The sequence below is a fragment of the Camellia sinensis genome, chromosome 11, assembly GCF_055761805.1.
Source record: "Camellia sinensis isolate YWXY chromosome 11, ASM5576180v1, whole genome shotgun sequence".
Taxonomy (NCBI): Eukaryota; Viridiplantae; Streptophyta; class Magnoliopsida; order Ericales; family Theaceae; genus Camellia; species Camellia sinensis.
In genome coordinates, this window is record NC_138971.1 from 159,347,064 (window position 1) to 159,372,698 (window position 25,635).

Here is a 25,635-nt window from a genome sequence, read left to right on the forward strand (position 1 = left end):
TGTATTTGGCTCAGATCCATAATTCATCATATTCAAGAAAGATGTGGATTGTCTTCAACAAAAGATAATCCAATCATATTATGGCCCCGTTTGATAGAGCTGTGGGAAAGTGATTATAACTTATAACCCAACAGTTTATAGCTTATAGCTGTGAACATAAGTTGTTTTTTAACTTATAAATTAGGCTTCTCCTCCCCCACTCAAAGAATAAGTTGATTTTTGATTTACAAAAAGCTATAAGCTGTATTGTTAAGCTGAATCAAACACATCAAAATAGCTTAAATTAAGCCAAAAGCTTAAATAAGTTGGAAATAAGCCCTACCAAATAAGGCCTATATAAAGATAATATTACGTGTACCACACAGATCAAAGGAGGCTATATCAAAGGTGACAAGACTAAACACATTTCACCAAAATTCTTTTACATACATGAGCTTCAGAAGAATGGTGATATTGATGTTCAACAGATATGCTCAAGTAATAATCTGGCAGATCTATTTACTAAAGCATTACCGACTGTAACATTCAAGAAGCTGGTGCATAATAATAGGATGCGTCGATATAAAGACCTATTATGTAGTATTGAGGGGGAGTCATCAATTTTAGTAGATTTGTAGACTGTACTCTTTTTCTTTCGTCTAAGGTTTTTTCCCATCGGGTTTTCTTTAGCAAGGTTTTAATGAGGTAATCTAAACAAATCACATACAAGAATATTGTACTCTTTTTCCTTCACTAAAGATTTTTTCCCATTGAATTTTCCTTGGTAAGTTTTTAACGAGACATATTCTTAATATATGGTTATCCAACGGGGAGTGTTGTGAAATATTTAGATACCATCAAAAGAGATGTAATTGGAATTCTAATGAGTTTTGGGCCAAAGTGAAAATAAGAGAAAGTTTTTCCATGTAGAAAGTGTGGTATGTCATGTGGTAAATCATGTGGTGTGATGAATAGTGAAGGTTTTATCACCTATAAATAAATGAGTTTACATAGTAATGAAAATATAGAAAAATTATGTATAACATGTGTAATATTTTGTTTCCTATTCTATTGTGGTTCTTCCTTTTTTATTTTCTTTAATTATAATTCTGAATTTTTAATCAAATAAAATTGAGATTTGAATTTATGTACAGAGTGCATATAGTATTTAGTCCAAAGCCCATGAGCTGGTGTAAGCCTTGTAGGCCTAGAGCATGACCTGGGCCGAGGTTTTTCAAACAGGTCCGAATTCCTTTTGGAACGTTTAAAGTAAAATAAAGACGCAAGGGCCTAACAAACGCTCTACTTCTAGAGCCATGGGTGGGGCCTAGGATTGGGCTAGGGCTGGGGTTTAGAATTTCTTTATATTTTATTATTATTTTAGTTTAAATAATATAAAATTTAAAATTAATATTTTATAAATAAGAGGGCTGAGCCGGGCTCTCTAAAACTGTTTACTCCAAACTCAACTTGCAAATTAAATGGGCTAAAAATTTTAGTTCAATCCAACCTCATGAGTTAAATAATTTTTTCTAAACCCTCAAAATATCTTATTGGGTTGGGTGCCAAAAATGGTAGAGGCCTTAAAAATTCTACCAAAAATTTACCAAATGTCTCACATGGGTGTGGGACCCACATGAGACCCACATTATGTGGGTCCCACACCCATGTGAGACATTTGGTAAAACTTTTGATAGAATATTTGGGGTTTCTAGCATTACTCGGTTGGGTGCATCATCAGGCCCATAACCACCCCTAATATATGTTCACACACATTTTTTTTGTAAGTGTGAACAAATTTATTTTTTAGTGGCAAGGATCACTTAAGAAGATGCATCTATAAATTATCATTACAAAATATAGAATTAGATACTGAAAACACATCAATGGACAAATTTTTTGATGGAGTCCACTTTCAAAAAAATCTTACCTATCTATTTTTTTATATGTCTAATTTTGTATTTGATTTTTGTACACCTTATATCTGTACCTGTTATTTTTTAAATGGGGTTATGCCTCATTAGTCCAAGACATGATTGATGAGGGTTAAAAATAAATAAAAATAAATAAATTATAGAGTAAATCAGCATTCCATTATACTAGTATATTAGTACTTGGTACAACACTGCTACTAGTATCACTTTCATTAAACGCCATTGGCTACATATTAGGAAGACAAAACAGGGAAGAATAAGCAAAAAAGACAAGACTTCATTTTTTATTTTTTGGTACAACAGCACGTTATTTTTTTGACACGCAAAAGAGACCATTAACTACTGATGCTGATCGGAATCCATAGGTTGTTTCATAGGACTTATCTTTGGTGTTCCAATGTCACTTCTTTAATTTCTTTTTTTTAATATAATAATTCAGGTATCACTTCAATTTCTTTTTGAGTTACACTCGAGACTGAAGTATGGCTCCTGTGTTGGAAAATGCAAGGCCTCTGAGCCAACTTCGAAGCATCAATGAAAGTCGGTGGCCTGCCGAGAACAACATGTAGAGAAAGTAAAGGAATAATGCTAGAGATTATAAAAAAATTATTATGAAATGTATTATGAAATTTTTTTATCATTTAATTAGTGTATGGTGTTTTATTGCATGTGTAATTCAAAAGTAGAGAATCTTTAATGATCATTTTTATAATATTTTTTTCATGATTCCTAACATTAGTGAGTCTAGCAAAAGAATTGAAGACATAGGAGAAGCAATACAGAAGCAAACTAGCAATGGAAACGTCGAATGGGGATATGTCGTTCCCTTGATACTTGATTTGCACAAAATTTAGCACGCTGGAACGATAAATAAAGGTGAGTATGGCATGATAAGTAGTGAGTCATGCTGAGAAATGCAACATTTTTTTGTTTGTCCAAAGAAATTTGTGTGCGCTGTGCAAGGCGATTGATTCCAGATCCAAAATTAAAGTAAATTTATTTTATTTTATAGAGTGAAAATGTTTTGCCTATTCTCAAGTGTGTAGTGCGATGCTTTCAGTGTTGTCCCAAGAAAAATTCTTGACGTTGACGAGTGAAAACGAAATGTTACTACTGATTGTTGGTGACAATAACAATATTTATAGTCTATGATTACCTTCGTTTATGGTTTTGGATAACCCTAGAACTTGTTTGATTGGGCTGATTATATAATAGGATTAAGATTAATCTATGGAACTCACATTTCATTGTTTGCAAGGGAGGACCTAGGGCTAGGCATAGGTGGCGACAGCCCAATCCAAAATTTAAAAAATCTGTACAAATTTTTTTTCCCAGCCTAGCCTCTCAACCTCTCCCACCCAGTCCAACCCCACCCCAAATAAGGGCCAATAATTTTTTTGTTTGTTTTTTTAGATAAACAACCCAATAGCAACCCAATACTTATCAAAAAAAGGCAACCCAATAGGTTTGTATTTGTTTAAAGAACAAATCTTCCAATAGATAGGCAACGGCCCTCTCTCCGTCGTCTCCAACAGCTTCACTTTCCTAACATTTTTTGTAAGTGTAATTAATCAATTATTTTATTTCATTGGTTGAGAATGGATTTGATTAACAATGGTTTTGAAATTTTGTTTTTATATAACAACTATTATATTGCTCTTAGTTTTTTTATGATGCTACCTTATTCAATGTTCTATATTACTCTTAGTTTTTGAACTTTGAAGGAGTTCTTTTGAACATATATAAAAATAATGAAAGCCTAAATAAAAATTATTGAGGATATATATAAAAACCCTAATATTTAAAATTATTGCGAATATACTCTTGTTTAATATTAAATATGGCTAATTTTTATTTTTAAAATTTTTTTAGATTTTAAATAATGGAACCTCCACCACTCAAAAAAGGCAAAACCCTTTTCTCATTCTATCAATCAAAACAGAAGTCTAATAGTACAGTATCCAATGTTGTTGAAATCTCATTTTCTAATGTGCAACCGCCTTTTATGTCTCAAGCAGATAAACCAAGCGAATTTGATTCAACTGTTATTGAACGGGACCCTGGTTTACGCTTGCAAATTTTTGAATATCCAGTTAAATTAACGGGATGAGGTTAGATGAGCTTATGTGAACTTGGGGCCTTATCAACCTAAACTTGAGTATCCTAGGTTCTCATTTAGAAAGCAGAATCGCTAATTTCAACATATTTGGTTTTATCAATTTTCTTAGCTAGAGTATTCTCCTTCTGTCACGACCTAAATCCGCCCCTATAGGTTTAGCGTCGTAACCAGCCAGTAATCCGTGATTACCGAAGGCCTGTTTAACAATACTGACAATAATACAATATAACGGGGCAGGTGGAAACCAATCAATAACAACATACATCGTCCAATGAGCTATGAGGACCTGAATGGAAATAAACTTTCATGTACATAGCCATATTCATAACGATTTATGCCTATAACCATATATATACTACACAAAACATAAGTTAGGGAATCAATCCCATCATCTAGAACAGTATTGACAAAGCAAGGGTTCGAGTCGACGCCTCTAGCTTTGATCTGGTGCTTGGCCACCTACATATATGTACGAGCACGAAATAATGTTCTCGTATAATCCTGTTGATCAAGTCTGCGCTCCTCCAGACGTCGTCGCTTTACTCCCTAAAAATACAAACGTGAGCTAGCCGGCGGATGTATGCTAAATATCTCTCCGATGCCTAAGTCAACAAATAGACAATAGACAAAAGCTCTGTGTATTTGAGAGTCAAAATTGTGATACCAGTACATAGGTCCTGCTATGAGCTTTTATGGATTCCCCGTGGCATAATCCTAGTAGGACTCTTTTTCTCCAATGTAGAGTCCTCTTAGGAATCAGAAAGGTAATGCTCATCTTTCTACACCCCTGTAGACGCACTCCCGAGAACTCCTTGACATCCGCGCGCCTCCGCGATGGGGGCGGATCTCGCTTTGTTCTCTTAGCTACTACAGTTCGAACTCAAATGTCACGGTTCTGAATCTAATCTTACAATGTGCGATGTAAGACCAATAAATCACCAAAGAGTCCAAATCCGGCAAATCGTTTTGGAAAATTGATTTTTATAAAGAAGTGCCAAACATGGACTGCTTTGCCAGATACAGAGTCGCCACCTAAATATTTTATTTTGAGAGAATTTAGGAAAACCTGACTCGTGCCGAAGGCCACGTGTCCGTCATCATCAAAGTTACCTCAGCTCGGGAACTTGGGTACGATTGGGGAAGGTCATGTAATGAGCACCCCCGCTCACCCGATCAAAGATCGGCCTGTACTAAACATGATATTTTGTTTTTGAAAACACATACGTTCTTATTCCGGTTAATTAGCTAGAATTACTATGTGATGCGCACAGCATACAAGTATAGACTAGATCGCCTAATTTGGAACAAAACATTGGATATCCGTTTGTTTAGAAATGGTTTGAAGTTTGCTACTCGCAAGTAGGCTAAATCGAGGATTTTGATGAATTGTTCCAATTCAAGTAATCTAACCTTCAACCACAGGCGTTCAGACAGTTGTATCAAATAAGCAGTTAGCCTCATGGCAAGCATGCTTTCATGGTAATCGATAACACATATGTAGTATGCTAAAGCGTAAACACTCACAGTGTACTCCAAGCCAAAACAAAGAACTAGTTAGAAATCATGCATGATCCTAGTTCATGTTAAAATGGCTAATGTAACACACGCGAAAATGCAATTAAAATAGGCTCGACTATTCTAATCATGTCATGTGAAATGCAACTTGGTACATGTATTTAAATAGGTATCGAAAATACAATGCTGGTTTGTATGATGCGCCGAGCCCGATACATGCAAAACAGATGAATGTATGCAATCATGCAAGCATAAGGATGCTAATTGAAACATGCCCTAAAACTAACCATCGTAAGCAGTTAAGTAAAAGGGAGAAAGAAATGGGGATTGGAAGACATGCATCACACACACGCACGCTTATTACAACAATTGGCCCTCTCGAGGGAGAGACCGAATAAGAAGCTAACTAGCTAATCTAAGCTAATTAAATTAATTATTACAACACAAATTAATTAACTAATCCTAGTTAACTAATTATTACAAAACTAATTGAAATGGCTAACGCATTAACTATTAGAGGTACAAACCAAAACGTAAACTAGCTATCCAAGCATGGCAACTAAGGCAAGCAGTAAAACAGGAGGTTCTCATAGGGAGAAGACTGGATGCATGCTCGGTTGCCTCGTTCGGAAATCCAATGCGATGCCTCAACTTGCCTCTGTTTGCAATTGTTTCTAGAACCTTGCACAAGGCTCCAGAAAGCTAAAACTCCACCTAAGGGACCTGTGGGAGGGTGGCCGACCAGTTGTTGGTGTTTGTAGCCATGGCCGACCACCTATCCTTGTTGAAAGCTAGAAAAAGTGGTCGGCCGGCTAGTTTTTCTGGCTGGCTGACCAGTTGTTGCTGCTGAACTGTAATTTGCTACAACAGAGAGCAAGAAAGGGCATGGCAATGTATTTGCAAGATATGTGTGCACAACCACCCTCCCTATCATGTCATGAACTCAAGGGAGTGTAGTTCTCGACCCTCGGGCCACCAATCGTGCATTTCAATGCATGATGGCCGAGAGGCGAAGTTGCACAATTCAATATGAAAATGAATGCACAAGTAAACACATAAGGCCTAAAACTCTATCATGTGTGATCAAGAGCGTCAGCGACCGGGAATTAAGGCACGTTTCATCACTTTAAGTATGAAACGTCCCTCGTTTCCCGTGTTTGGACTAACACCCATTCCAAACACAATGCAACACATAACATGGCATACACAATGCGACTCGAGTATGCAAACATGCAATGCAATGAAACAAGCATATGAACAACATGCGAGGGACAAGCATGCAAACATGCAAGGCAACATGAACAACCTAACAAGGCTAATGGCATGTAAACAATGCTAATGCATGCATACACAATGCAATGTTACAAGGGCAACTTAGCAATGTTAGGAACATGCAGACTCAATGCAAAGAAACAACTTGGCATACACAATGCAAATAACCACATGGCATACACAATGCAATGCAAGATGGCATACTTAATGCAATGAACAATAAGCATGCGAACAACATATAAAAAAGCATGCTAAATGGACTTAAACCAAAAGGGGGTAGACCTTAGTCATGCCCAAACCAGTGGCCATTGATGATAAAATTAAGGCACATGAAGCATATACAAGCATGCACATGCAATGGCCCATCAAAGAGGCCTAAGAGCACAACTCTCAAGAGTGTTCAAAGAGTGAAAAATGTGCAAGTGTAACAACACGAAGTGCACTGAAATTAGACAAGAAATGATGCCAAATCACTTAAACAATGCAAGTAAAGCATGCTAGGGTCCTAAAGCATGAAAGCTAATAAAGAGGACTACAAATGAGGCATGCAATACATGAAAAATAAGCATGAACTAAGCATGGACATAGCTTAAGGAGGTCAAAACAAAGACCTAAACATGCTGAGATGAGGACTTAAAGACCTAGACATGCAAGCATACAAGCTAAGCCATAAACTAGGCAACAATGCACAACACTCAAAGACACTTAAAGAGTGAATGAAGTGGGAACATGGCAATGCTAAAAGCTCTGAAACGTCATGTTAGATGATGCCAAATCATGTACACAACACAAATGAAGCATGTAATGGTGCTCAAAACTTGAAGCAAGCAAGAGCACTTGCACTACAAGTATGCAAAACATGAAGCATGTGATCAAAACAGCCCAAAACAGTCCTAGAACATGTTAAAATAAGTCTAAAACATGCATGGAAGGAAGCCAAAACAAACTAGCATGAAGGGCATAAGGCATGATGCATACAAGGCAAATAAGGTGGATTACACTATACTGATTAAGACCAAGCATGGGATGACTTAATCAACAAAAATCAGAGTTATATCATGGCATGATAACCCCAAAAACACATTGAAATGATGACTCGCAAGTTAAGGCATGAAGGCATACGCAATGGTTTATGTTAAGGCATAAAGGGGCAAACCCTCTAACGCATTGAATGAGAGATAAATGGAAGTGCATGACCGTGAAACATGGACTGAAATCACATAATAAATTATGTCAAATCATTCAAATAGTCCAAGTAATGCATGCTAGCGGACTTGATGCACAAAGCTAACAAGCTAGAATGAACCAAAACTATACAAAGCAAGGCATGCATGGCCAAAACAACCAAAATCAGAGCTAGAGCATGTTAAAACATGGACAAAAGCTTCTCAAGGTTAAGCCAAAATCATGCTAGAATGACATGTTACAACATGATGCATGTTAGGCTATTTCATGGAATTGCACTACAAGTGCAAGGAGCATGCAAGGGCTAACCAAATTAAACCAAACCAAAACAGAATCATGACATGGCAAAACATCACCAAAAACATGCTGAAATGGAAACAAAACAACCTAGAATAACATGCTACTTCATGAAGCATACAAGACTAGTTTGCAAGATTTACACTACAAGTGTATTAGGCATGCATGGAGTGACCAAAGCAAGTAAAAATAGTGACATTCCTCAGCAAAATAAGCCCAAATACAAGCTAAGATATGGCCAACATAAACTTAACAAACATGCTCACACATGAGGCCTTCAAGACAAGTATTGAAAATACAAGGAGAGGGGATGACCCTCTGCTATTTAGGACTCCAAAACCACCTTTCCACCACTGAAAATCCTCTGAATTTTAGTGGTAGAAAGGTCAAGCAAAGGCTACAACAAGAGCCTAAAGGAATGGCTCAAAACAAGGCCTAACAAGGCCTAAGAGGGGGTAGATCACCCCCAACGAAAAAGTGACCTCAAACAAACTTTTTAAGCACACAAAACATAACTTTTTCCAGTTAAGAGCTAAGCTTAAAACAATATGAAAATAAGGCTAAAAGCTTAAGTAAGAATGGAGGATTTAAGGGTTAGAAACTCACCCTTGATGACCACCTTTACAACTACAACTTCAGCAGGTTTTTCAAGCTCAAACCAATCCAAGAACACCAAAACCAGCTCCTAAGCACCTCAGTAGCAAAATGATGGTGTTTGAGTGTGTGTTTGTGTGTTAAAGTAAGATAAAATGACACTTTAAGGCACAAAAATGAAGAACCAAGGCAAGATAGATACAAAGCTATATGTATAGCTCAAACCCTAATTTTTCTGAACCTAGAGGAGGGAGGAGATGGTTCTCTCTTATAAAGAACCAAAAGCAAAGCTTATTGGAGAAGCTAAGGTTCAAGGCAATCTCTCCATATACGTGTATGAAGGATAGCTTCAGTGCCTTCCAGCTGTGCCAGCTGGAGGAAAATATCTTCAAAAAGGTGGCAAAAAGCAGCCGACCACTTGAAGTGGTTGGCCAGCTACTTCAAGTGGTCGGCCGACCACGTCTCCAAGGAAAAAAACTGGTCTCCCACCCTTGTACCACCTTCCAAACAAGAAAAATAAGGTTTGTACCAAAAACAAACCAAAACGGATGCAAGACGAAAGTTCAGGAGGCAAAGCGCGCAGCCGAGAGCCTCGAAAACTAACTGACAAGCACCAAAAGTGGTTTACGATCACAAAAGTGGTCTCCCAAACCACAGTGGCCCTCTAGGCCAAGGAAACAAGGTGTGGTTCAAAAACCACGCCAAACGGAGAACGTTAAGCGGTCCCGAGACAAGGCACGCAGCCGAAGGCTCCAAAAATCGAAAACTAGTCTCCAAATAGGAAAAGTAGTCTACGACCATGAAAAGTGGTCTACGACCACAAAGAGATGGTCTACAAGACCTCTCCCTCCCTCAGGCAAGGAAAACAAGGCTTAGTTCGCAAACCGAGCCGAAACACAAAGAGTTCAGAGGCCCGGAGGCAAGGCTCTCAGCCAAAACTCCGAAACCTTGAAACGAGCGCAACATGCACTATCACCGAGCGCTCAATCGATGACGTCTGAGTCTTAAGGTCGGTCAAAAATGGGGTGTCTACAGTTGCCCCTCTTTGACAGAACTCGGAAGTCATAAGTGATGGGAGTGAATATCAAAGCCCAGAGACGACCCATTTTTGACGAGGCTGAAGACTTAGACAAACATGCAAGATAACAAAGAGATGTGCCCGCAGGCTGGGGCAAGATGCAAAGGACAATGCACGATGCCAAATCATAACTTATGATCATGCAAACAAATCTACAATGAAGCAGTTATACATGATAAATGCAACAATTTAAGCAACCGAATACAAATCAAACTACATTACATGCAGAAATGATGTAAGAGAATTATACAATTCTTGCTACGTCTCATACGGAGAATACAATACCGTCCGCTTTGTCTGGTCACGCCAGCTTCAAATGAACCGTACATACAATATCGTCTAGTCACGCTAGTCTCAAATGAATCATACATACAATATCGTGCCTGCAAAAGAAAGAAACTCAACAGGTACAATATCGTTAGAAACATGCATAGCAATGCAAGTGAAAAGTGCGTGACAACGTTCGTGAAGGGGTGCATAACAATGCAACCTAAGTGTGACGCATAACAATGCGGACGGGTGCATGACAATGCAACCTAAGTGTGACGCATAACAATGCAGACAGGAATGCAAAACAATGCAACCTAAGTGTGACGCATAATAATGCGGAAAGGGAAAGTGTGCATAACAATGCGATGCACTAACAAGTGCAGAAAAGATGCACAAGATAGCGCGAATGTAATGAAATGCACTAACAAGTGCAGGTGAGGTGTGCAAAATAGTGCGATAAAATGCATGCACAATGCAAGTAAAGTGCACAAAATAGCGCGATGCGCTAAACAACGCGAGTGCACAAGACAGTGCGATGCGCTAAATAGCGCGAGTGCACAAGACAGTGTGATGTGCTAGACAGCGCGATGCGCTAAACAGCGCGAATGCACAAGATAGTGCGATGCGCTAGACAGCGCGATGCGCTAAACAGCGCGAATGCACAAGACAGCGCGAATGCGCAAGACAATGTGAATGCGCTAACCAACGTGAATGCACAAGACAGCGCGATGTGCTAAACAGCACGAGTGCACAAGACAGTGCGAATGCGCTAAACAACGCGAATGCACAAGACAGTGCGATGCGCTAGACAGCGCGATGCGCTAAACAGCGCGAGTGCACAAGACAGTGCGAATGCACTAAACAGCCCGAGTGCACAAGACAGTGCGATGAAATGATAATATAGCAGATACAGAAGGGCAACACACTCCAACCATGCCGGAATCATGAGAAGAGGGAAAATAACCAATCAGGCGCGTACATAACGCAACCTGAGACAAATTCCAAACACGCTAAAAATGTGTGAGGAAAAGGGACATTCAAGCCACGCTAAAATCGTGAGAGGAGGTCCAAAAACAAACTGCCCAAGTGCGTACACGACGCAACCTGAGATAAATTCCAAACACGTTGAAATCGTGTAAGGAAAAGGGACACTCAAACCACGCTGAAATCGTGAGAGGAGGTCCAAAAACAAACTGCCCAAGTGCGTACACGACGCAACCTGAGATAAATTCTAAACACGCTGAAATCGTGTAAGGAAAAGGGACACTCAAACCGTGCTGAAATCATGAGAGGAGATCCAAAACAAATTCCAAACACGCTGAAATCGTGTGAGAAAGGGCAAGTTCTAAGCACGCTGAAATCATGTGAGGAATGGCAAATTCCAAACACGCTGAAATCGTGTGAGGAAGGACAGACTCTAACCACGCTGAACTCATGAGAAGAGGAAAGACAAATTTCAAACACGCTGAAATCGTGTAAGGAAGGACAGACTCTAACCATGTTGAACTCGTGAGAAGAGGAAAGGCAAATTCCAAACATGCTGAAATCATATGAGGAAGAAACAAACTCTAACCACGCTGAACTCGTGAGAAGAGGGATAGGCAAATTCCAAACACGTTGAAATCGTGTGAGAAAGGACAGACTCTAACCACGCTGAACTCGTGAGAAGAGGAAAGACAAATTCCTAACACGCTGAAATCGTGTGAGGAATGAACAAACTCTAACCACGCTGAACTTGTGAGAAGAGAGATATAAATTCCAAACACGCTAAAATCATGTGAGGAATGAATAAACTCTAACCACGCTAAAATCGTGAGAAGATGTCAGAAAACAAACCTCCCAGGCGCGTACACGACGCGATCTGAGATAAAACATGCCTAGGGCCGCAGTTCACGCGTCCTGGGAAAGCCCCGAGGGACAACGATCCTAAACACTGCGCAACGTAAAGGGATAAACGATACAAGATAACACAAGATGCAAATAAATACAATAAGTGCGATGATACGATACATGTTACAAGCAATGTAGAGCATGATGTTTAGGGAATGCAATAAACAACCAAAGCGGCACTTTAGAAAGCACCTCATGGACTGAGTGGCGGTAAACCGCTTTACTCTGATAGGGATCTCCCCTTGTGTTCTTCGAACTCTTACCTTCAACTCGCAGTACAAAGGTGTTGAAATGCTAACAAGGAACAAGAAGAAATTCCAATGCTAGGTACCTGGTTTCAGCGCCCAGCAGGGTTTTGCCCATGTCAGCATTTCAGCACCTTTGTACCTAGTTTCAGCGCCCAGCAGGGTTAGAAGTAGTGTGACAACTTTTCGATGCTAGGTACCTGGTTGGAAGTAGTGTGACAACTTTCTTGAGGCCATCACCAAAGCCAACGCCAGTTTTTCCAATGCTAGGTACCTGGTTTCAGCGCCCAGCAGGGTATTGCTGACATAAAAGATAGGCAAGTGTTGGATTCCTTCCGCTCTGACCAACACTGCACTGACTGCATGCTGTGAAACTGCTAAGTACAAAAAAAGCTCTTCTCCTGGTACTGGGGTTACTAGCAACGGATGAGAGGTCATGCAGTCTTTTAAGCTCTCTAGGGAGCGGTTGCATTCTTCATCCCACTCAAATTTGGCCTTCAATGCTTGGAAGAATGGTCGACATCTGTCTGATGATCGACTTATGAACCGATTGAGTGCGGCTGCTAGGCTAGTGAGATGCTGCACCTCTTTAACTGTGTTAGGCCTCTCAAGATCCTGGATTGTTTTGATCTGAGAGGGGTCTGCTTCTATACCTCGGTTGGTCACCAGAAAACCTAGGAATTTGCCGGATCCTACGCCGAATGCACACTTGGATGCATTTAGACGCACCTTGTTCTTCTTCAGAATTTGGAACATTTCATCTAGGTCCTTGAGATAGTCCTTTTCATCCTTGCTTTTGACCACCATGTCATCTATGTGAGTCTCCATTATTCTGCCTAACAACGGTTCGAACATTTTGGTGACCATCCGTTGGAATGTAGCCCCTGCGTTCTTTAGACCAAAGGACATGACCTTGTAACAATATAATCCTCTAGGCATTGTAAATGATGTGACCTCCTGGTCTGGTTCATACATAGCGATTTGATGGTAACCTTTGTACGCATCAAGAAAGCTAAGTCGATTGTATCTTGTTGTTAGGTCTACCAGTTAATCTATCCGTGGTAGGGGAAAATTGTCCTTTGGGCATGCCTTGTTGACTGTTTTGTAATCCACACAGACACGCCATTTTCCGTTCTTCTTTGGCACTACTACAGTATTAGAGATCCACCTGGGATAGTGCACTTCTTTGATGGCTCTTGCCTCTAGCAAGTTTCTCATTTCGTCCACCACTATCTCCGCATGGTGGAGTGCCGATTTGCGAGTTCGCTATATAATTGGTCTGGTAGTTGGGTGGACATTAAGTTGGTGACAGATGAAGTTTGGGTCAATGCCAGGCATGTCGTATGGTATCTAGGCAAACACTTCGATGTTAGAGGTTAAGAATTCCATGACTTCTATTCTCTCAGTGCTGGACAAAGACGAGCCGAGCAAAAAGAACTTTTCTGGGTTCTTTTCATCTATCCTTACCTCTACCAAGTCTTCCACTGCCTTCTGTTCAGCTGCCTTGCCAACATTCGCAAACAGTTCATTGCTCTCTGGCTCTTCCACCATCTATACATACCCTTTTGCAGCCTGGCTACCATTTATTGTGATGAAGCACTATTTCGACATAATTTGGTCTCCCAAGACCTCTTCAATTACTCCGGCTTCTTTGGGGAACCGCAATGCTTGATGGTACGTTGACGCTACTGATCGCATGGTGTGTAACCATGTTCTCCCTAAGATTATGTTATAAGCGGAAGGGACCTTCAATACCCAGAATTCCACTTGTTTTATCATGGTTCTTGCCTTGACTGGGAGGATTATCTTGCCCACTGGCCACTCTGGCATTGAGTTGAAACCGACGAGTGGAGATGTCGCAGGTGCCAAGTCTTTGTCCTCCAATTTCAGCTGTTTGAAGGTCTCGTAGTACATTATCTCGCATGAGCTTCCTTGGTCAATTAGAATCCGCTTGATGTCGAAATTTTTGACGCGCAAAGTCACCACCAGTGCGTCATTATGAGGGCAATATAGCCTTGCTAGATCCTTGTTTGAGAAGGATATGACATTCGTAGCTTCTGTTCTGTCCTTTTTGATGGTAGGCTATGCACTTAACACCTCCTTCAAGTGCTCTGCCTTTTTTATCATCCCCTAAGTTCACATACCAGCTCAGGTTCGACAATCCCATGAATAACGTTGATCATGCCTTGGGGTGGACCGTCGATCGACATCCCGTTTGGTCCGTTAAGGTCCTGGGGGGCTGCATGTGTTTCCCCTTCTATATACTGGTCCAGGTGTCCAACAGCTACTAACTCTTCCAGATGTTGCCTCAGGGGTGTGCAGTTTTCAGTTCGGTGCCGCTTCTCATCATGGAAGGTGCAACGGGACCTCTCGTCATAGGCCCTTTGTGCTTCTTCCAACTTGGCTGGCCGCCGAACGTAGGGTTCATTACGTATCTCGTTGAGAATCTGGTAGATAGGTTTATTGAACACGGTGGTGATGGCAGTGCGGACCCTCAAGTTCCTTTTTTTTGGGTCCTATCTGTTGGCTCGCCTGTCTCGCCCATTCCTGCTTGGTTGTTCTACCGTGTTAACTTTTGCGGTAGTCTTTTTATCTGGTATTGCTGCTGTGCCAGATTTTGCTTTAGCTTGGGCGCTATCTTCCTCTATACGGATATGTTAATACACCCTCTTCATTAGAGCCTCTATCGTGAGGGGTGGCATCATAGTAATCGAGTCCCTCAATTTGTTTCCGACTGGTAGACCCCTTTTGTATTGTGCGATGGCGAGATTTGTAGGGCAATCCCTAATCTGGTTGAAAGTCTACCAATATCGACTATTGTAAGACCTCAATGTCTTCTTTTCCCCCATGTCAATGGAGAGTAGCTGATCAATCTCTACTGGTGTCTTGGTGTTCGTTCTGAATCTAGTCACGAACGTTTCTGCCAATTGTGCCTATAAGGCGATGCTACCTTCTGGTAGACTTTCGAACCAGGTTAGACCTAGGTCGCCCAGGCTGAATGGAAACAAGATACACATTAGAGCCTCGTTTCACTGGTATACTGCCATAACCTGGCGAAAGTGGCTTAAGTGCATGTAGGAGTCTGTCTTCCCCTCATAAGTAGTGAATTTGGGCTGGTGGAAGCCTGAAGGTAATGGTGCGTTCTCTATTGCCGGAACGAACGACGAGCTCTGTAACCTTGCTAATACTTTATCTGCTGGTTTGTAAGCAAGACGCGACATTGGCATCCCTACCTCGACACTTCCATGTGTCCTAGGGGCCAATCGCTATAGCGCTAAAACCCTGCGAGGGTCGCGAGCCCTGGTGTCTTCCTTCCATTGGGCCCTCTCCTCCAGCACTGTCCGTAAGTCCGCTGATCTAGGCAACTCCGCGTGCCTAGATGTCGTCTGGTGCGTGTGTGAGGGGCGATAACTGCATCCCTCTGTATATGACCTTTCAGTCCTCGTTCTCTCAGACTTGGAGTGACGAGTCTTGGAAGTCCTTGACTGAGTATCGCCTGTTCTACGGCTTCTGTTTTCTGCTTGTGAAGGTGTAGTATGTCTGTCACGGTCTTCTGAGTGGCGAGGGGGCGTGTTGCTTGCGCCCCTCTCCTATCGCCACCCCTTTCCCTTTTATCTGGCACTTCATTGTCTCCATGTCTGCCGCCATCCTCCTTATTAACTCGTCTTGCTCCCTCACGCGATCCTCCAGAACTTGAGGATCCAGTCTCCGCCTCTATCTTTCAGGACTTTGAGAGCGACGGGGACTAGTGCCCCGTGTCTCCCTTGTGTCCCTTCGAGAGTTCCGTCGCTGGGGGTTCTAAGTCCACCATGGGTGGGATAGAAGGTAAACCTTCGTGCCTCTCACCCCCCTCCGGGGTTTGCCTATCAATAGCAGATTGCGGCAAGTCTTCATTGTGCGCCATTGCTTTCAACTAAAGAGGAAAACTCGATCAAAAGGTTTTGTTCTTGGTGAACTTTCCCACAGACGGCGCCAATTGTACGTGCACGAAATAATGTTCTCGTATAATCCTGTTGATCAAGTCTGCGATTCTTCATACGTCGTCGCTTTACTCCCTGAAAATACAAACGTGAGCTAGCCGGTGAGTGTGTGCCGGACACCTTTACAATGCCTAAGTCAGCAAATAGACAATAGACAAAAGCTTTGTATATTTGAGAGTCAAAATTGTGATACCTGTACATAGGTCCTGCTATGAGCTTTTATGGATTCCCCGTGGCACAATCTTAGTATGACTCTTTTTCTCCAATGTAGAGTCCTCCTAGGAATCAGAAAGGTAATGCTCATCTTTCTACGCCCCCTTACTGCCTAACCAAGTGAGATGGTTTTACCGCGGTGATATGACCAAACAACCGAGCTACCCCTAACCCTTAGACAAACTCAGCTCAGTGCGTCCCCAAGCGACGCTTAGCTCGGTCACTGTTCAACTATACCTCGGATCTGAACACTATGACCGAGCTAATTATTACCACTCCGACCGAGGTAATTGTGACCATACTTAGACCGAGCTAACAGAAGCAAGGTCCAATTGCTAAGTTCTTTTCATTACGGCCCATAGATCGGTCCACTACAATTTCTGGGCCCCGCTCGGTCCTAAATGCACAAAAAAACTCCCTCTCAATATACATAATAAATTGTGAGCTAAAACCCAGTGAATAACAAATGTGTAAAGAGGTTAAGAATGATGTCCTTTACAGTCTTTGAAACAATCAATTAGTATTAGAACACTTCAATCGCTATCATTTGTCAATCAATCGTTCAATTCAATCGATTCAATCAATCTTGTTCTTATAGGTCATACGTGGTACATCCAATAGCAACAATACACTAGGTCTTAAAAGACCGAACAATCAATTGATGGCCATCATACAATAACAATAGTTCTAAGATTTGGAACTGACAGAGATCTTTGTAACAATAACGATATCAACAACAATAACAATCACAATACGCTATGGATGCCACGAATATAATTCAAAATAGAATCATCGTTCAATCGATAAAAAGTATCATTTCAAAAAATAATATTATTTATCAATCTGAAAATAAATACGATTGAATATATCTTTACAACATTGTTACTCACAGTGGGCTCCTCGAAAAACGTGCTATAATGCACTAACAGTGCTGCGTTCGACCTAAACGAACAAATTCAAGCACAACAATTCAATACACAGTCCACTCGCTCAATCGATTTGTTGTTTACTTAATCGGTTTTCATTCACTGTTTACTCGTTCGGTTCTATCTTTTGTTCTACTATACTTACTCTTTCTTTATTAAAATGAATCGGATTATCATTTTACGTATTCTTTCATTACTAAATCTTTCTTTTCCAAATGGACCGATTTCTAACTTAGCTTCTTAATCAATCGTTACTAAATCAGCGATTTACTCATGTAAAGATTTCAAATATTTTTCCTTGATTTTCAAAACATGAAATTAAAGTTATAAAACTCTTATAGGAATATTTGCATGCAATTTATGAAGCTTAATTTAACCATACTTTCCAAAATCAAGCCCAAAATAATTACTTTCTAATTTTACTTTCATAAACTTGATCTTAATTCCAACTCATCATTTTCTTATCAATTTTCCTAGCAAATCTTGCATGTAAGTAATTCAAATAAACTAACTAATTTAATATATATTCCAAAATATGGTTAAATCAAGTAAAACTCTTAAATTACATTACATGCATGGATTAGGGATTTAAAATCAAAACCTTATTTATCTTCAAGATTAATTCTAGATTTCCATGGATTTTTAATGTTTATAAAACTTTTCCTTTTTCTCTTCACAATATGGAATTGATTAACTCAATTTCTTCAAAATTTATAATGCATGTAAATATAGAACCCAATTATTTCTTAATTTTAGCTTTTAGCTCAATTATTTATAAAATCTAAGCTTCCATTTCTTACTCAAAATCCAATTTCTTACAAAATCCATAAGATTAATTCCATAGTTTTCTTAATTTCAAGTTCAATTCCTCAATTCATCCAAATTATATACAATTGAACCTAATTTCTGTCTAATCCCATAAATATTATCTCAAATCCTTCTCAATCTCAAATATTATAAGATGATTCTACAAAATCCAACCAAAAATAATTAATTTCTAAGTTTATTTCCATAAACCATGAACCTAGCTTCAATTTCTTCTTCAAGCCCATTTCCTTGCAAATCCCATAAAATTGATTTCATAACTTTCTTAATTTCAAGTATTATGTAAAGATTCTACACCTAGGAAGCACGGATACGGGATATGGATACGATACGATACGGATACGGCGATACGACAAAATTTGAAAAACTAGGATACGGGTACGGCGGGGATACGTTCATAAAAAATATTATTTTAACAATTTTTAGTAATGCAGTATGCATAAAAATAAAACCTAAAGCAAAAGATTACTTGATAAAGAAGAAAAATTCCTATAAAACTAAGAGTCTTCAAGGTCAATAGGTTCAACTTGTTCCCCTTCATCAGTGAATATCACAGACCTTAGCTAAAGCCAAAAAACCATTCTTAAATAAAAATTTCAGCAAATATACTTTTTGAAGTCATCAATAATAGCCTAGGAAGCACGGATACGGATATGGTGATATGGGGATGTGGATATGGCGATATGTCAAAATTTAAAAAAGTATGATACAGGTACAGCGGGGATACATTCGTAAAAAAAAGAAAATTATAATTTTAATAATGTAATATGCATGAAAATAAAACTTAAAGTAAATTAATAAATAAAAAGAGGGATTCCTATTAACCTAAAAGTGCTCAAACATTCATAAAACATCCAAAACTAAAAGCAAAAGCAAAAGCAAAAGCAAATGCAAATTAAACATCATCCTTACATGCCAACACCAAAAAAAGAATGAGAGCAGAGAGAAGAAACGTGGGAGAGTGAGAAAGCGAGAGAGAAGTGAGAGAGACAACAAGGATACATCAATTTGACAAATTCTATTACTTTAACTCTTACTATATTCCTCTTATCAAAGAACTAAACAAAATATTATAAGTAATATGTAACTTCGAGTATCCGATACTTCAAAATTAAGTATCCGATACTTCAAAATTAATAAAAAATTAATTAAGAAGTATCTGATACTTTTAAGAAGTATCCGATACGTATCCGCGAGTATCCGAGGAGTATCGGTATCTGATAAGTATCCGATACGGATACGTCACCCTTTTTGAAGTATCCGTGCTTCATAGTTCTACACAAATTGAACATAAATTCCATACCTTAAGCTTTAATTGGCCGAAATTCTCAAGTTTCCTTTCCTTCCTTTGTTATTCTACTTGAGTTCTTCAATTTCCCCTTCCCTTTTTTTTTTTTATTGTCCAGCAGCTCTCTCTCTCTCTCTCTCGGTGCTCCTCTCTTTCTTTCCTTCAGATTTTCTTTTCTTCTTTTAATTCTTCTCCAGCACACATAAATACACGTAGGCACTTGTTGCCTCCAAGGTTCTAGAGGATTCCAACAATTAACTTGCATTATGATTTGATTAGGAATAACTTAGTATGTTAATTACATTTTAATTTAATCAAACATCAATTACTCTTACTTTAGCACATAATTTAGTTAATCATAATTAATCACAAATCCCACATAATTTAATTAATCTAATCGACTTCAATTGGGGCCCAATTAATTATATTTAATTTTTACCATTCTGAATCAGATTTTTAATCAAACTCCCGAAAGGCTCCAAATATTAAATTAAGATTATTGTCATCATCAATTTTGATTTCCTAAATCATTTAGTCCTTCAATTTCTAATCAGACTCAAAATTTCCGTCAATAAATTACATATTCAAATTGGACACTCCATAAATAAATTTAATTCATAATAATCACAATTCTCAATCCTCATAATTTAATTAATTTAATTAACTCTAATTTGGACCTAATTAATCGAATCTCAATTTTACGAGACTGAATCGGATATTTAATTAAACTCCCAAATGAGTCCGTAATTAAAATTAAATTGATTCAACTTCTTAATTTCACTTCCTTAAGCCATTTGGACCCTTAATTTCTAATTCCAAAATAAATCTTTACTAGAATCATATATGAATTAGATTCTACAATTCTCATAATTCCCAAATTAGATTAGGATAACGACTAATTAAAATCTCAAATCTCCTTAATTAACCAAATATAAAATATTACACGTGGCGGGGTCGTCACACCTTCAAAGGATAAAGCATATTGTTTTTCATTCTTTTTGTTTGATTATCCAAATAAGGCGATTAGTCGTTCTGCACTTGTTGATGAGCAGTTTAACAATTGGAAGAGAGTAAATGATGGATCCAAATGTGTTTTTTTGCTTCATGTCGAACTTGCATCTTCATCGCATAATCATTGTGTTATTAGTCATTACAATTTAAAGAAATCTCCCCAACACATTGAAAAAGTGTTGAATGCGCAATCAAAAGAAAAGATTTTGAAGAAGAATCGAATGTGGGTAAAGGCAACAATTGAAACCATTCAAGTACTTGCTCTTCAAGGACTTGGTTTTAGAGGTCATGATGAAAGCTCGACTTCATTGAATCAAAGTAATCTAATTGAATTATTAAAGTTCAAGGTGAAAAGGAATGACACACTTGAGAGCATTATATTAAAGAATGCTCCAAAAAATGCCAAATACACTTCTCTGAAGATCCAAAAGGAGATTTTATGTATATTTGCTAACAGAGTTAGGAATATGATTTTTGATAAAGTTGCAAGAGGTTATTTTTTGTATTCTTGTTGATGAATCCCAAGACAAGTCTAAAATAGAAGAAATGATCCTTATTTTGAGATACGTCAAGAATGATGGTTTGCTAGGGGAACGATTCTTTGATATCGAGGGTATCAAAAATACATCTACATTGACTCTTAAAAAAGAGTTATTGAATATCCTTTCTCTATTTAATCTCCCTATTCAAAACATGTGTGGTCAAGGGCATGATGGTGCTAGCAATATACGTGGCGAATGGAATGGACTTCAAGCTTTATTTCTTAAAGATTGTCCATATGCATATTATGTACATTGCTTTGCACATCGTTTGCAATTGGCCTTAATTGCAGCAGCAAAAGAGGAGCCTAATGTTTGGTAATTTTTTTCTCAGTTGAGTTGTATTGTCAATCTTTTTGCTTCTTCTCCAAAGCTCCTTTGGTGAGTTAAAATCTTTTCATAGGAGTGGGGTTAAAAATATGTTGGCTAGTGGTGATCGTCAATCTGGTAAAGAGGCCAATCAAATTGGTACATTGCATCGAGCTGGAGCTACTTGTTGGAGCTCGCATTATGACTCTATTAGAAACTTGATTGATATGTATGAGGCATCTTGTGTAGTTGTTGAAAGTCTCAAGAAGAGTACAAATCAACAAATTAGCGGGCAAGCTAATGGTGTTTACAAAGTAATGAAGAGCTTTGAATTCATATTCGTCTTTCACTTGATGGACAACATTTTGGGAATCATGAATACACTTTGTCAAGCCTTGCAACAGAAAACTCAAGACCTTTTAAATGCGATGAAATTAGTCTCCACAACAAAATCTCTCCTTCAAAAACTTAGACAAGATGATTGGAGTATTTTTCTGTCCATGTGACTGATCGATCAGTTAGAGGTGCCCTGGGCAAGTCCTATGAAGACGTAGTTAAAGGTGGAGGGGAAGATGGATTGGTTGTGATGGGTAATGAGGAAGGCAACGGATGGTTGAATGAGAGTGCTATTGTTAAACTGAAAATGGGGTATGATTTCCTTGATTTTGAGAATATAGTCCATCTCATTGGGTCTGAAGATATTGTAGTGAGATGAGGTGGGGGCAAGGATGTAGTGCTAACATTCAAATCGGTCGAAGATAAGAAGGTTAGAATGGAACAACTGGATGTGCGTCTCAAGGAGTGGTGTTGTTCTATAATGGAATGGAGACGAGGCCTAGTTTTGGACCAAGAGAGGACTGTCTGGTTGTGTTGCTATGGGGTACCCTTGAACTTATGGAATGTTAACATGTTCAAAAGTATTGGGAAGCTATGGGGTGAAGTGGTTAGCATTGCAGATGAAGCATCCTGTATGAAGTCATTTGAATATGGGAGAGTGAGATTACTTACCAAGCATATGGGGCTTATTAATAATGTAGTGAATCTCAGTTGCAGGGATGCAATTTTTCCTGTTCGGGTTGCTGAAGAACAAGTAATGGAGACTAAGTTTGTTATAGAATTATGTAAGTGCATGCTACATTTGAGGCATGATGACTATAGTTCAAACAAGGAGGCCCTCCATGGATCTGCTGTTGGAGTTCTGGAGGATGGAAATGATGATGAGGTGGCAGTTGACGTGGATGGGCTAGGGGATAACCTGAAGGAAGTGGTAGAGGTTGGTAGGTCCAATAAGATCATGGAGTTTGACATGGCTCTGAGAGATCGTTTGGTGTCCACATCTACGGTGGAGGAGACAAGTTTTAGCGGCTTAGGGAACTCAAACGTTGTTCAGGCATGTAGAGTTGAAACAACTAGAGTTCCCAACTGTATTATCGATGAACATTTGGGAAATGATTCTAATGCTGGTCACATTCTTGGGCTTGGTGCATGTGTATCTCAGTTTAGCAGGCCTAAGGAACGGAAAGAGGTGGTGGTTGACTTAGCCCAGTATGTTGGGCCTAATCCTGAGCCTAGCCTAATTGCTTCTAATGTTGGTGCTATAGGCCCTAAAGGTGTGAAACATGGTATGGATCAGGAGCTTACTATGAGAGAGGAGCATGAAGGTGAAGTTCCGAATTGGAATCGACAATGGGGAAGGAACCCTAGGAACCAAAATTGTAGAAAGGTAAGGAAGAGGGCAAAATTGAATCTAGAAGAGAAGAGACTAGTTCGAAGGATAGCAAGACGTGCAAGGTATGTAAGGAAATCTTATCTACTGCCGATTGGGAGGTGGCACAGAGGAGCTCTGTTTATAGCAACGTCGTTGGCCTTGCCTGCTTCTTCTTCAAGTGGGATCGGCACAAGTAGAGATCGCAGGTTTCAGCAGGAGGCTCAAGCAGTTGTCCAGCTCGGTAAAGTCTTGGGGCTGAACTACAATGGTGCTGAGGCTGAAGTCATGCAACGATGTGTGGAATTGGAATGTGTTGATGAGGATCGAGCTGCTCAGCGGGTTGGAACTGCTTCGTAGTGAGTAGCTTAAGTTGGAGGTATTAGGAGTATTATTTTATTGTAATGATAATTTTGTTTTGGAATGTCAGGGGCATGGGTAAAGCCAGGAAAATTCATAGAATAAAGGATGTTTTTAGAGAAAGAAAGGTGGATGTTATGTTCATTCAAGAAACTAAAAAAGTAAGGATGGTTGAAGGTATGGTTCGCTCATTATGGCCATGGGAGGAGATGGATTTTGTAGATGTTGATTCAAAAGGAACAGCAGGGGGGTTGTGGTGTGTTTGGCGGCCGTAGGTGTTCTCAATGACTTCTTGTTGTAGTAATAGAAATGTCATCCTAGTTTCAGGTACTCTCCTTTCTGATTTTGAGTGTGTGTTGGCCAATGTTTATGCACCAAATGAGGTTGCTAGAAGAGGGCTCTTCTGGTATTCTATTGTTAGATTAAAGTCCAGTTTTCAGAAGCCATGGTGTTTTAGGGGGGATTTCAATGAAGTTAGAACCTTAGGGGAATGAAAAGTTTGCCTTAGAAGGGCCAGGGAAATGAAGGATTTCAATGACTTTATTGATCTAATGGAGGTCACAGAGCTACCTCTACTAGGTAGATAGTTCACTTGGCGCAATGTTGCGGATGGTAAAAAATGGAGTAAGCTAGATAGGTTCCTCTTATCTCCTGAATGGGTCCATATGTTCAAATTTAAGTTCTAGGGATTGCCTAGATATGAGTCAGATCACTGTCCAATTGTATTAATGGAAGATGTTAGAGATTAGGGTCCGAGGCCATTTAGATTCATTAATGCATGGGTGTTGCACCCTCAATTCCTCTCATTTGTTAAGCAGTCTTGGGAGGCCTTGGGTGTATCTGGAGGGGTTGGATTTGTCATTTCTTCTAAGTTAAAAGCTTTTAAGTTAAAACTAAAGTAGTGGAATGCAAAGGTGTTTGGGGATATCAAGCATAATTTACAGGTTGCGAAAGAGGACTTACACAAATTGGAGTTGATTGCGGAATCTAGATTACTTAATGATTCAGAATTGGAAAGAAGGAAGGTATTGAGAGGGGAGGTATGGAAGTGGAGCACAAGGGAGGAGTGGCTATGGCTGCAGAAATCTAGGATGTCCTAGGCATTAAAGGGGGACAAGAATACTCGGTTTTTTCATACTATGGCTTCATACATGCAGAGCAAGAACCTGCTCAGCTCTCTAACAGTTGATGGGAATCTCATTGAGGATCCTGAGAAGCTGAAGGAAGAGGTTTTCAGGTACTTTAAAGGTCTATTTTCTGAGAATTGGAAAGTGAGGCCAAAGTTGGTAGGCCAGTTTAAGTCCATTGCTGGAACTCCAGAAGTCCAGATGATTGAGTCTAAATTCAATTCATAAGAGATTTGGGAGGCTGTTAAACTATCTAAAGGGAATAAAGCTCCTGGACCAGATGGGTTCAATCTGACTTGTATTCAAAAGTGCTAGGAAATGTTTAAACCTGACATTGTTCAGTTTTTTAATGATTTTCATAGGAATGGAAGATTGTCTAAAGGTGTAACAAGTTCATTTTTGACTTTAGTTCCTAAGAAGGAGTGCCTTAAGGGTCTCACGGATTTCAGGCCAATAAGTTTGATTGGCTCAATCTACAAAATTCTATCCAAAGTGTTGGCAAACAGATTTAAACAGGTTGCTCCTAAGGTTTGTGAGTGTAGCTCAATCTGCCTTACTCAAAGGTAGGAATATCCTTGATGGAGTTTTGATTGCCAGTGAGGTGGTGGACTGGTGGAAACAATCTCACACAAAGGGTTTAATCCTAAAATTGGATTTCAAGAAGGCGTATGACTCGGTGAATTGGGATTTGGTCGCAAGTGGGTTAGCTGGATGAAAGAATGCATATCATCTGCCAGGGTGTCTATATTGGTCGATGGATCTCCGACTCCTCAGTTCACTCCAAAGAAAGGACTTCAGCAAGGTGATCTGCTGTCTCCATTCCTTTTTAATATAGTTGCTAAAGGACTTAATGTTTTGTTAACTAGAGCTAAGGATATAGGCCTAATCCGAGGAATTAAGGTTGGATCTGGTGGTGTTGTCCTATCACAACTCTAGTTTGCTGATAATATAATTATTTTCTGTGAAGCAGATTG

The 25,635-nt window shown here is 39.4% G+C and overlaps 1 protein-coding gene and 1 long non-coding RNA gene across 2 annotated transcripts; one reads left to right on the plus strand and one right to left on the minus strand.

Annotated features, from left to right (window-relative positions):
• Nucleotides 1-2,050: 2,050 nt before the first annotated feature.
• LOC114300799 (uncharacterized) lies at nucleotides 2,051-19,887 on the minus strand. Its single transcript, XR_003642781.2, has 3 exons — nucleotides 19,626-19,887; nucleotides 17,462-17,513; nucleotides 2,051-2,462 (listed from the first exon to the last, which is right to left on the minus strand). It is a non-coding gene; the product is annotated as an uncharacterized LOC114300799 (long non-coding RNA).
• A 955-nt stretch (nucleotides 19,888-20,842) lies between these two features.
• LOC145802808 (uncharacterized) lies at nucleotides 20,843-22,184 on the plus strand. Its single transcript, XM_082895603.1, has 4 exons — nucleotides 20,843-21,113; nucleotides 21,328-21,478; nucleotides 21,564-21,739; nucleotides 21,988-22,184. Exons 1-4 carry the CDS (start codon nucleotides 20,843-20,845, stop codon nucleotides 22,182-22,184), a joined length of 795 nt encoding a protein of 264 aa, XP_082751729.1.
• Nucleotides 22,185-25,635: the final 3,451 nt, after the last annotated feature.